The sequence below is a fragment of the Centrocercus urophasianus genome, unplaced genomic scaffold, assembly GCF_019232065.1.
Source record: "Centrocercus urophasianus isolate 14NV4802_14NV808 unplaced genomic scaffold, USGS_Curo_1.0 seq_12, whole genome shotgun sequence".
In the NCBI taxonomy this organism is placed as follows: Eukaryota; Metazoa; Chordata; class Aves; order Galliformes; family Phasianidae; genus Centrocercus; species Centrocercus urophasianus.
This window is the reverse complement of record NW_024884364.1, coordinates 4,273,689-4,285,172: the sequence shown is the minus strand read 5'-3', so window position 1 is coordinate 4,285,172 and position 11,484 is coordinate 4,273,689. Positions and strand designations below refer to the sequence as shown.

Sequence of the window (11,484 nt, the reverse complement as noted above, 5' to 3'; positions counted from 1 at the left end):
CCTGAGTGCCAGAGTGCAAGGAGTGTTTTGGACATCGCTCTCAAACATAGGGATTGGATTTTGTATGTTGCTATGTGAGGCCAGGAGTTGGACTTGATCCCTGTGGGTCCCTTCCAACTGTGGATATTCTATGGTTCTGTGATTATTGGGTCCAGTGATTTGTTCCCGAGCCATAACCTTCAGCAAATCTGGAGAAAAGCAGGGAAGAAAAGGCAATGATGGTGAAAGGGTTCACCCTCAGAAAGGGTAATTGAGAGAAACACGCTAACATATCATTCAGAGCTGCGCTGGGGACACATCTGGTGCCAGCCCTTCAGCACAGGCTGTTTCCTGCCTTCACGGGGTTCTGTGGCCTGGGCTCCAGCTCTCAGTGCTCCTTCTTTCTCCTGTGGTGGCAGCCACACACTGAAATGCCTTCACACGTATCCCAGCAGAAGTAGGAACACCACATTTACTGCGCTTGGTATTTCTCAGATGAAAATTAAACAAACCGCATTAATTCAAACAAACCTAAACCATTCCAGACTATTTCACCCACCACAAAGGCATATATCAGGACACACAAGCCCCAGAAAAAAAAAAGGGGGTGGGGGGGGGAAAAAAAAGGACCTTTTCAGATCCTCTTTTAAGACTGTTTGTTTCTCCTTCCCTTCAGCGCTGACCTGAGTGTAAACCTATGACCATGCAACCGAGCCACACAAAACACAGGGACGCATCCAGAAGTGTCACCTTTGGACTCCACGCTTAAATTCAGATACTACTGAGCCTTAACAACAGAGAGCCTCCAACATGCCCTGGGCCACCAGGCTCAGAGATGGGACAGGCTGTGAGCTCTCCTGCCATCCCCATCCCAGAGGGATGCACTTCTGCATTGCTGTGTTTCCTCTAGCATGGTGCGTTTTGGGAGGAAGGAGGCACTCGCCTTTGAGGCATGGGTGCTTGTGGTCACACAAACGTGGGTTTCAGATCTTCTTTGAAGTTCACAACAGGCTGAGTCTTGCCCTGGGGCTCCAGCCAGCATCCCAAGGCTCCGCCAGGCTCCGTATCTGTCTCTGTGCTGCTGCTGCTGCTGCTGCTGCCCAGAGAGCCACGGGGACTCTGCAGGCATAGCTGGCAACACGGCCTGTGGCAGCAGGGAAATACCTCCTCGGAGCTGCTGCTGGAGTCCGAGTCTGGGTAGTGGTACAGCGAGTGCAGAATGGGATGTGCCGGCACCCCCAGGCTACTCCACTGCCGCCAGTCCTGCAGGGAAATGTTGCGGCAACCCTCTAGTTCTGTGCCGCTCACTGCCCAGCCCCGCGGCCCTGGCCAGCCCTTGGCAGGGATGGAAGGAGAGGACAGCGATGGCTGGGGGAGCCCCCTGCCGGCCCCCTCACCTTCCCTAGCCGGCCCAAGGCCCGCTGGCTCCCCGTGGCTCCGGGTGCCCGGCCTGCTGCCTGCTGTGCACCAGGCACGAGGGGATGCAGGGAGGCCAATGGAGGTGGGAGGCAGCAGGACACGTCGCCGCCGTCGGGTCAGGTAGGGGCTGAGGGAGCTGCGGATGGTTGGGTGCCCTCCCTGTGCCCCACACATCCCGCCTGTGTGTGTAGGGAAGGCCGGGCTGCAGGTTCTGCTGTCCAGGCTGAGCTCCTGCAAGACTTCCTGCAGCTTCTCACTGCTTACATAGCTGACCTTCGGGGGATGCTCTCCAGCCACACCAGCTGAGGCATCCTGCTCCAGAGGATGCTTCCCAGCAAGCATTCCACACTCCTGGGCATGTTCTGGGCTGCGTTCAAGGCTGTTTCCCGCGTCAAAAAACAGTGTTGGTGAACACTCAGGCTCCTCCATTAGTTCACGCTTGTGGCTCACATGTTTCCAGAGGTCCTGAGCATCGCTGCTAAGAGGTACAGGACTGTGAGACAGTGCACGCAGCACAGATGAAGTTTGCTGCCCATCTTTTTCTGTATCCAGGGGCCAGTGCTCCCTGGGCACATCCCCAGTGCTGCTGCACTTCTCGCAATGCTGCCCTGTGCACTGGGTGCAGGGATTTGGCACTGCAGGGCTGCAGCCACCCTCTGCTGACATCAGCCTCATCAGCTTCTCCTTGGCGTTGTTCACTTGCTCCTGCAGGCTCTCAATCATGGCGTTTTTCTGCATCAAACAAACAAATGTGTCAAGCTTCTCTGCTCTCATTCCACCTCTGCGTTTCTTTCTTTTTCTTTTTTTTTTCTTTTTTTTTTTTTTTTTTGATAGGAAAACAGATTATGCCCCAGTTTTGACACTTCAGGACGAGGACACAGAATGACAGAACAAAACAAACCAGCTTGTCCTCTCAGGAGGGGGGACGGAGGTGTAATGAGGGGCTGCCCACCCCACCAAGCTGGGAGTAGAGAGGCCATGAAGTCCTTTACCTCTGTCAGCAGCTGCTTCATGGAGTTCTTCTCCCCTATCAGCTGGTAGAGCTGCTCCTCACTGTACACTGAGTGGTAGCTCCTGCTCGGGCTGCTGAAATATTTTGCCATGTGGCTCAGAGTCTGGTTTTCTTCTTCAAAGGCCTTCCACTGCCTGAGCTGCAGGCACAAGGAGCTGTTACTGGGGGGAGGCAGCCATAGCAGGGAGAAGGAGACAACAGGACGGGGCATGGGGGACAAAGGCTGTGATAGATATGCATGGAGACAGGCGATGAAGTGATGCTGCTGGGAGCATCCTGCACAGCCGCACCCTGCCTGCTCCTTGGCTTTCCTTTTTGCTTCTAACAATCAAGATAGTCAGCTCCTGCCTGTGTTGCAGCCTTCAAGCATGCAGCAAACGCCCCCCCCCCCCCCCTCCAACCCTGTAACAAAGAGAATTGCACACAGCCTTGGCCCCAAATCGCTGGTGACAAGCCATCAACTGGCAGTGCTTCAGGTATGTTTTCTCGTCTAGTGCTCTGCACAGCCCAGTTCACACCACTCATCGATCTCAAGCGAGCAATAGAAGAGCAAGCCCATTAGGAGAAACAAGGTGATGAATTAAAAGACACGGGATAAATAAAATGCTCGAGGCTCCCAGGCTGCAGCGATGGAACAGCAGAGGCAGAAGGCACAAAGCAGCACAGCTCAGCCACTCGTCCTTGCTCAGAGAGCACGAGCAAGCGTGGAGCCCCTCAGGGGCTGCTAACACAGGGGTTGGGGCTCTGTGCTTACATGGCACTGATCAGCTGCAGGAGGATCACCAAGGCAGGCAGTAACCTTTTTCCCCTCAGGTATTTGTGCGCCTGGATGAGATCCTTCAACTCTCGCACAGATCTGCTCTTTCTTCAGCTTCACCTCTCCCTCCCTTCCTCACCTCATTTCCTCGAGCCCTAACATCCCTGCAAACCCAACTCCAAGCAAACAGCTGTTTCCTCTCGCTGTGACAATGGGAGCATTTTTCCCATAATGGCACAGAGCTGGCACAGTACCTGGGGGACAAAGATGAAGCAGTTGATTGTCGTCGTACACACAAAGATGCCTCCAGAGGTGAAACCGAAGAGCAAGTTGTGCCAAGCGCGGAAGAAGCGGTGAATCAAGACAACAGTGCCGGCCACCAGGAAGATGAGGTTGACCCCCACGATGAGTGTTAGGGACTGGTTGACTGGCGGAGAGCTGACGCTGTCAGTCAGGCCGGCCAGGTACGTCCCATACAGCAGCAGCACGCTCTGGAAGCAGAAGCCAGGGCCTGCCTTCAGCACAGATGCTGGCAGAGCATGGCAAATGACATGAGGCCAGCTCCCACCCCATGCCAAGACACTTGCTGCCATCCTGATTAAGGCTCCCTGATGCATCCTGCAGCCTGTGTGCGTGCAGCAGGTGCTCCACAGAGAGCAGCAGCCACAGGACAGGGATGCTGCGTCAGCAGGAAGGCAGCAGGACCAGTGGCCAGCGATGGGACCGGCGATGCTATGGGGCAGGGTACGGCCTGGAGAGGGGGAAAAATTTCTTCAGCATGCTGCAGTGGGAGCAGCCAAGGCAGATGAGAGATACAAGTCCCTTCAGGGATGTTCTGCAACAACATGGGGATGAGGCAGTGGGGGACATTCTGCAACAACACACCTCTGATGGAGCAGAAAGGAGCCTCAGAAGGATGTGCAGAAGGAAACAGCAGGACGGAAGAAGAAGGGGGGTAGGCTGGAGGGGAGAGGATGTCCTTGGTGCCTCTAAATAGAAATCCGGGAAACCAGTCAGTTCAATTCTTTTCCCTTCCCTGCTTCCTGCCCGACTCCAGTGGTGGTGCTGGGGCTGGAGAAAGGCTCTGCACACAGCAGCCCCCTCCCTGCTTACACTGGCAGGCAGCACTGAGTGTTTTTGCCTTCCTCTCTATCTCAGGGCATGATCTGCCATAAGCATCCTTTGGAAATGCCATCTAACACATTCCTTGCTAATGCAAAGACCCAAACAACGGGAATGTGACTCCTACGTTACCCCTGCGGCACCCAGCAAGTGCAGCTGTCAGCCTTTTGCTGCTAATAAATATTAAATCGTTATCTGGCCATCAAGAAGAGCTTTGTGGCCAGTGCTGCACATATTCTGTAGACTCTCAATCTGAGAGCACTGTGAATTATCACAGGGAGCAGCGGTGGTGAGAGAGCATGGAATTAGGCAGATACTCAGACCTGCTCCATAGGAGCATGTGAGTCCTAACTGGACCACAACCACATTCACTGGATCGTAACAGCACTCACCACAGGACACCTCCAAACATACATCCTGAGGGCAAGCACCAAAATGCCATTTAAAATTCACACAGTCTGCCAGGGACACAGACAAAAACATTGCCATCTGGTAAATTGGAACTTTAAATAAGCACAGGGCTAAGTTTTATTGTTGTTGTTTTAAATCCTGAGCCGAGGACTGCACTCCTCATTCAATTGATGACCTTGGCAAGCCATTGCTGCCCATTGCTGCGAGCCAGTAAAAGCGGGATAATTCACTGAGTGGCTTCACAAAGGGCCGAGCACAGTAATGCCTTGGAAGATAAGAAGTGCTACATACACATGGAGATGGAGCCTGCTCTCCCATCAGTATAAGTCCTGATTAACTCCAAAGAAATGCCTGCTCTAGATAGGATCGAGGTCAGGCTGAAGGCACCGCTAATTAAGATTAACTATGACCGAAAAAGTTTTATTGTGAATGGAGGAACAGAAACAGTCTACAGGTAAGGCGTTCCCATCTAAGCCCTGAAGAAGCCTAACTCTACTGGAGACAATGTCAGGAATGGAGACACAGCACTGAAAGTGGCTGCCCACGGGAGGTCTGAAGTCCACAGCACCAAAGGCCTTTTAAGGCTAGGCTAGGTAAGCTGATGTGTCTAAAATGGAGCACAGGGGGGAGAAGGACAGTGTCTTGAGGCCTCTGTCTACTCTTTTTCCTATAGTTCCTGGTAGCTGGTCAGTGAGTCAGAAGCGGATGAAGCCATGCACAAGAGCAGGCTGTGATCTCACCAAAATCTTCTCGCTGAAGTGCTTCCAGCCTCTGCCAGAGACACATGAGACCACGGATAATTACAGCTATAATTACACTTACATAGTTACATCAGTATAACTAACTCTCCTGGAATACGAATGGCCACGTACAACAGTGAAAGTGAGCTTCAGTGGTATAATTAAGCCGATAAACATCCTGTACAGGTAGGCACCAAGCACCTATCGTCAGCACCTCACCTCCCTGATGTGGTGGCAGAGGACTCAGGGGCACGGTGCATCACTGGGGTGGGCGGTCAAGCGAAGCCTCATGGAAAAAGTGAGCTTTGGAAAACATTAAGGCAGAAGTTCTAAAGAGGAAGAGAGATGAGGTGTGAGTGGCTACAAGGTGAGAACCGGAGAGACAGCAGGGATAGAGTGGTTAACAGGGAATGCAAGAAGGAAGGAATAGAGATGAGAGGATTTCAGGGTGAACAGGAGCAGCTGAGATCTTCAGCTCACATGTGGCTTGGGAGGGCAGTGAAGTAACAAATACTGCTGAACAGCTTAGGCTGTAAGATCAGAACGGCGAGATACATTGTAAGAATCAATAAATCGGTTACGTACCTTAAACCCTAAAATGAGAACGAGCCAAAGATCGGAATAAAGAGATGCACAGGACTGCATCCGGCTCACTGAGCAGGTCATGCCTTTCTCTGTGACCTACGAGGCAATGGGAAGGCAGAAGTGAAGACTGCTGCCCTGCCCAGGAGCAACCAGACCAATGGGCAAATTGGTCTGCACACTCCTAAAGGGAAATGCCAAACTTGGTGTTGCTGAGGAAGACAGTTAAAGGGAAGTTGTGTTATTCCAATTTCAACAGGGCTGGTTACACCTTTTCCTAGAGCAGCTGCAGATGGCAAGGGGCTCTCCTGTGGCACCCAGGTGACCTGCACAAACTGGCCTTGGCCATTCATCAGGACCCCACTACTCAGCCAGGCAGAGCTCTGCTAACAGATACCGCGTCCAGGTCTGTGGCTGATACTTCTCTATGTAATAGGCCATAGACACAAGCCTAGCCTAAAGCATCCAGAAGGCTCCACAGCTCATCTCTCTGTCTGGTTTTCAAACAGTCCCTCCAAATTCTTTGCCGACAGAACACAGGACATAGCACAGCACTGCACCATCGCATTACCCGCAATGAGACACTGCGGCTCCGGAAGCACTGGACCGGGTCGGAGAAAACCCACGTGAAGAGCAGCACAGCATCTGCCAACACCAACACCGCCACCATTGCCAGCAGCTGGAGGTCTTTGATAATCTGCAAATATGTGAAAGTGTTACAGGAGAGTGATGTGATGATAGCAACAACTATGCCAAACTGCTGCATGCTGTTCTGGGCACTTGGTACTCACCACTCGCTTGTCCGGCACCCGCTGGGTGAACACCTTGTAAAGCCTCCAGCTCTTCCCCAGGATGGGCCCAAACACCAGGGAGGTTCCCACACACAGCAGGCAGAGTCGCAACTGCAGGCAGGGAAAGGAGCTGGACTGGGGACGTGTCTATAGAGCCCCAGCTGACGCTCGTGTCCAGCTCCCACCTGTATCCATGCATGTGGACACGTGTGAGGGCACCCATCCTGGCAATCCCTGCTCACCTGGATGAGCATTTCCACCGATTTCCCCGATGACAGGCTCTGCTCCTGAATCCCAAAGAGGTAAGCACTAGTGTAGGTCAAGCCACTGCCCAGCAGGGTCACAACGTTCAGATTGGGGCTGGACATCTTCACGATCCTCCAGGAGACAAAGCAGGGAAGTGGTGACAGTTACTGAGAGCAGCGGCCCAGCAGCACTGGAACGAGGTCCCCTTGCAGGGATGAGGGTGGCCTTGCTTGCCTCGTGCTGTCCCTCAGGCTCATCCCTGCCATACTGTGTACCCTCAGCACTGACCCTGAGCCCTGGGGAAGACCTTGCAGCAGGAAGGGAGGCTCTCACCTGTTTTTCCTGAAGCGGATGGTGAAGGCAAGGAAGAAAAGCGCAAGCAGGACTCCTCCAGTCAGAAATGTCCACACAACTCCCAGGAGGGCAGCAGAGAAGGATGGGGAGCTCTTCCCATTGCGGTCAGATGATGTCTGAGGAAGGTGGAAGGGGTGAGGAGGAAGAGGACATCTCTGGGGCTCCCAGTGAGGGAGGTCTCTTCACTGGCATGGCTGCTCAGCCCCAAAGGACATGCAACCATGCTTACCAAACTCCTCTCTCTTTCACATACACACACACATACAAAACAGCTGCTGTTTCCCTGGACATCATCGGCCTGTGACTGTGTGAAGTTGATGGAGCACTTTGTTTACCACTGAGCAGAGTAAATCCTTGCCTTAGCAGGGGGAATATTAATTGTAGCAAAGCTGCCAGGGCCGAGGAGCCAAGCAGCTTATGGCCCTCTCATTAAGGGCCGCGCTCGGCCGGTCCCTGCGGCAGCCTCACATGGAGCCAAACGCCTGCACACGCGTCACCAAGTTGTTCCTGCTGGCCCAGCAGTGGGGACAGGTGCCTCTTATTGCAGATGGTGACTTTTAATTAAATGCTGCTCTATTAATATTTCAAAAGCCCTTTGAAGTGGCAGGAGGTGGGAAAGGCCAAGGGCAGAGAAGGACACCCAGCGTGCAGCCTCTAGCAGGAGGGGACCGTGTTGCCCCATGCCCCTCTCCATCCCTCCTCCCAAATCCCCTTCCCCGGAGAAAACGTACAATGGTGACAGTGCAGAGCTCCTGCAGCATCCGCTGCTGCTGCTGCTCCTGGTCGCTGAAGCCAGGCTGGCCATTGCAAAGGTCAGAGCAGTTGAAACCCAGCTCCATAGCACATCCTCAGCCTTCATCCGGAACGGCCTCTGATTCAGCGCAGGGTGCCCGGGTGACACAGTGCCATCCCGCACCGTCCTGCCCAGCCCCTCGGGGTGCCCTGCAGACCAACATGGAGTGGGTGTCATTGCGGCCTCCAGCACCCAGTGCCGAGCCGAGGCCAGGCGTGTGCCAGTCCTGGCACCTCGGCCCCTGTGCACTCTCACTGCCTCCTTTGCTCCTCTTCGGTGGGGATTTTAATAGGCCTCATTACCATTTTAGACATGAGGTCATACTTATACTCAAGCATCCCTACCCAATTACCATTGTCACTGGTTTTAATTAGCTTCCCGTACACGGCCCTAAATGAGGCTCCTGCCGCCAGCAGCTGGGGAGGACGCGCGAAAGCTCTGTCCCTGTGCTCTGGTAGTGGCAGGCAGGCAAAAACTCATTCCAGGAGTGTTCCTGGGGGCTGCCCCCAGCACACGAACCCCGAGCTCAGACCCCAAACATCGCTAAAGGGCCTCGCACCACCATTCCCCTTCCTCAGGTGCACCTCATGGGCCAGAAGCTCCTGGTAAGGAAAAGCTGCCACCACCATATGCACAGCAAAAGGCTGGCACCACGTGAGGCTCTCCCACCGCTCACAGATGGACAGGCGTCTGAAAGGAGCTTGTGGGGCAACTCTGGATGAACTCAGTAATGTCCAGCCACCCCTCAATGAGTGGCACCAAGAGCCAGTGCATCTCCACATGAAGCTGCCCCTCGGAAACACTTTGGATAAAGCCAATTTGCATTCAACTCAGTGTCTCTGGGGTTGACAAACTGCTTCTTTAGATTCTCCAAGACCCAAGATGACTTGTCTGCTGATGCTGAGCAACTGTACGCAGGTGTATAAACATCCTTCAACAACATTGCTCATGTCTAATTGAAAATCTCCACTCTCTCAAAGTTTCTCCTTGCCTTCAGACCCGTTTTTGAAAAAGCAAAGGAATAAAACCCCAAACTTAAAGAAGCTGAAAAATCTATGCAAAATGCCTGAGCCCAAAGTAGGCACAATGAAGGTTTCACCTGAACTAATTATTTTTCATCTAGCGTTGAAAGAGACTTTTTCCCCCAAAAAACAAGGCAGTGTCACAGTATGATGAATCCAAAGGTGGAAAACTAAAGAAGTCAATTTGCAAACAACAGAACAATCTCCACATTTCTTGAACACCTCAAGGGATGGTGAGTCCATCACCTCCTGGGCAGCTGTGCCACTGCCTCACCACTCTTTCTGAGAAGACATTTTTCCTAATATCCAAACTGAGAGAGACCAAAAAGGAGACCTCTGCTAATCTGTGGAGCTTATGCTCCCACTGATGAGAGATGGGGACTACTGGTGGGGAGCAATCCCAGCAGGACAGGATGCTGGACCCCACACTTAAACCACCAAGCCTTTTGATAGCTTTTCCTGTAGGATGAATGACATGAGATGGGTTTTGCAATTCAGAAAACTCTGGCGCTTCTGAGAAAGATTCATGCTGCTCCCTTCTGCCATTCTTGCCCAACAAGATCCCTTCTCGTTTGACCTGAGAAACCTGCAGCATCGCCAACCCCAAGGCGACCAAAAAAATCCCAAGCTACATTTACTGCAGCACCCCCAAACACAGATATTCAAAAATTGCCTCTTCCTCTCTCCTCTCAGCTTTCCTATACACCATTTCCAGCCACCCCTACAAAACATGCCATGCATTCGTCCTCATCCACATTCCAGATATGGAAGTGTTGTTGGGTGCCCATCCATGCTGCCGATGCCATCACTTCCTGCTTCCATCCCCACTGAAGGCTCCCCTCTTTGCAAATCTGCCTCTTCCCAGCCATTCCCATTCAAATCCTATCCCAACGCGTCACTCTGAGCCATGGCCCCGAGCTGCAGCAGTGGTGGCCTCCAGGCACTCGCACTGTTGGCAGCCACAGGGAGGCACAGCCTTCACTGCTCTCCATAACTGCACCCAAAAAAGCCATCCAGCTATTTACAGGAGCAATTCAACCGGTGGCTGATGTGTGGGATTTAATTAAAATAGAGGTTCTCTCCTCGCTGCTGAGCTGTGGAAGTGCAGAGGGAGAGGCCGCAGCGGGACGTTTCCATGAGGCTGTGCTGCAGGTGGAGGCTGTCCCCCAGGACACCATTTCAGGAGCTGGCAGAGAGGAGTTCTTGCAATCAGACACCGGCCCTGTGCAGCCCCATAGCCGTGTGCTCCTGCAGGTCTGGTGAGAGTGGCAGCACTGCAAAGCCGGGCAGCGGGGATGCTGCCAACCCAAAAAAGCTCGCCATCATTTTTATTATTTTCGCCTTTAAACATTAGACGGGAGCTTGGAAATGAGATGACAGGTTCCGACCCTGAAACAGGAGGCAGAGCAGCCTCTGGGGCCTCCTGGGCAGGGCCTCCCGTGGGTCAGAGCCACGCCAGCTCCCACCGGGCTCGCCCTGGCACGGTGCAGGCGAGGCGATGCCGGCACATCAAGGGCGCCAAGAAACGCCAGCTGCAACTCAACACGGGCTGCGGGCGGATGACGGCTGCCAGTTTCCAGGGATCTGGTTTCCCTGCTCTCCTCCGAGCCCCGCTCAGGCTGCAGGGTGGCCGTAGGGCAGTGGAAAATGCACGGCCCGGGCTGTTTGCAACGCTGACGTCCAGCTGAGGCCGAGTGGGATGTCATGAGCCACTCCCGGCACGCTGCCCCCGAGCAAATGAGGCAGGAGCTGGGGTGCAGCGCTGCAGGGCCAAGCAGGACCCTCTGCCCTGCTGAGGGGTTGGGCACAGACTTTCTTCCCTTTGCTTCTTTCACTCCAATGAAACCCCGTGGGTTCCGGGGAGCGAGCTCACCGGGGCCACAACTTCCCATCCCCGCATCCCACAGCCGACCCGCTCCTGCTCAGCATCCCCCTGCACGGCACGGCTTGCAGGGTGCTGGGACTTTCAAAAGAGGGGAAAAAAAACAACAACACCGTCTTACGCCCACCACCGTTGCGAGGCCGGAGGTGACCTGCAGGCACCGCGCCGCACCCCGAGCGCGGAGCAACCCGAGCGCGGAGCGCTGCGAGCACGGAGCCCACATCCCCGAAGCGGAGCCCCGAAGCCTCTCGCCCCCCGCTGCCCCGCTGCAGCCCCCGACCCACCTGCACCGGCCCGAGGCTCTGCGGAGCGCCGCCGAGCTGCGAACCTCGGGGCTGGCGGCGGCTGCGCCCGGCTCGGCTCGGCACGGCGCG

At 54.3% G+C, this 11,484-nt stretch overlaps 1 protein-coding gene across 1 annotated transcript; it reads right to left on the bottom strand.

The window, feature by feature from the left end:
- Positions 1–450: 450 nt before the first annotated feature.
- GPR156 (G protein-coupled receptor 156) lies at positions 451–8,293 on the bottom strand. Its single transcript, XM_042811049.1, has 9 exons — positions 8,145–8,293; positions 7,393–7,529; positions 7,056–7,191; positions 6,814–6,924; positions 6,594–6,719; positions 6,026–6,121; positions 3,422–3,658; positions 2,391–2,549; positions 451–2,130 (listed from the first exon to the last, which is right to left on the bottom strand). The coding sequence occupies exons 1-9, from the start codon at positions 8,250–8,252 to the stop codon at positions 946–948; spliced, it is 2,295 nt and encodes a 764-aa protein (XP_042666983.1). The 5' UTR covers positions 8,253–8,293; the 3' UTR covers positions 451–945.
- Between the last annotated feature and the right edge of the window lie 3,191 nt (positions 8,294–11,484).

Excerpts from the sequence above, each read along its gene's own strand:
- GPR156 (XM_042811049.1), bottom strand. The coding sequence starts at position 8,252 with ATGGAGCTGGGTTTCAACTGCTCTGACCTTTGCAATGGCCAGCCTGGC. Across the intron at positions 7,192-7,392 it reads ATCCGCTTCAGGAAAAACAG|GATCGTGAAGATGTCCAGCC; the intron begins GTGAGAGCCTCC and ends TGTCTCCTGGAG. Across the intron at positions 3,659-6,025 it reads TTCTCATTTTAGGGTTTAAG|AGCGTGCTGCTGCTGTATGG; the intron begins GTACGTAACCGA and ends TTCTGCTTCCAG.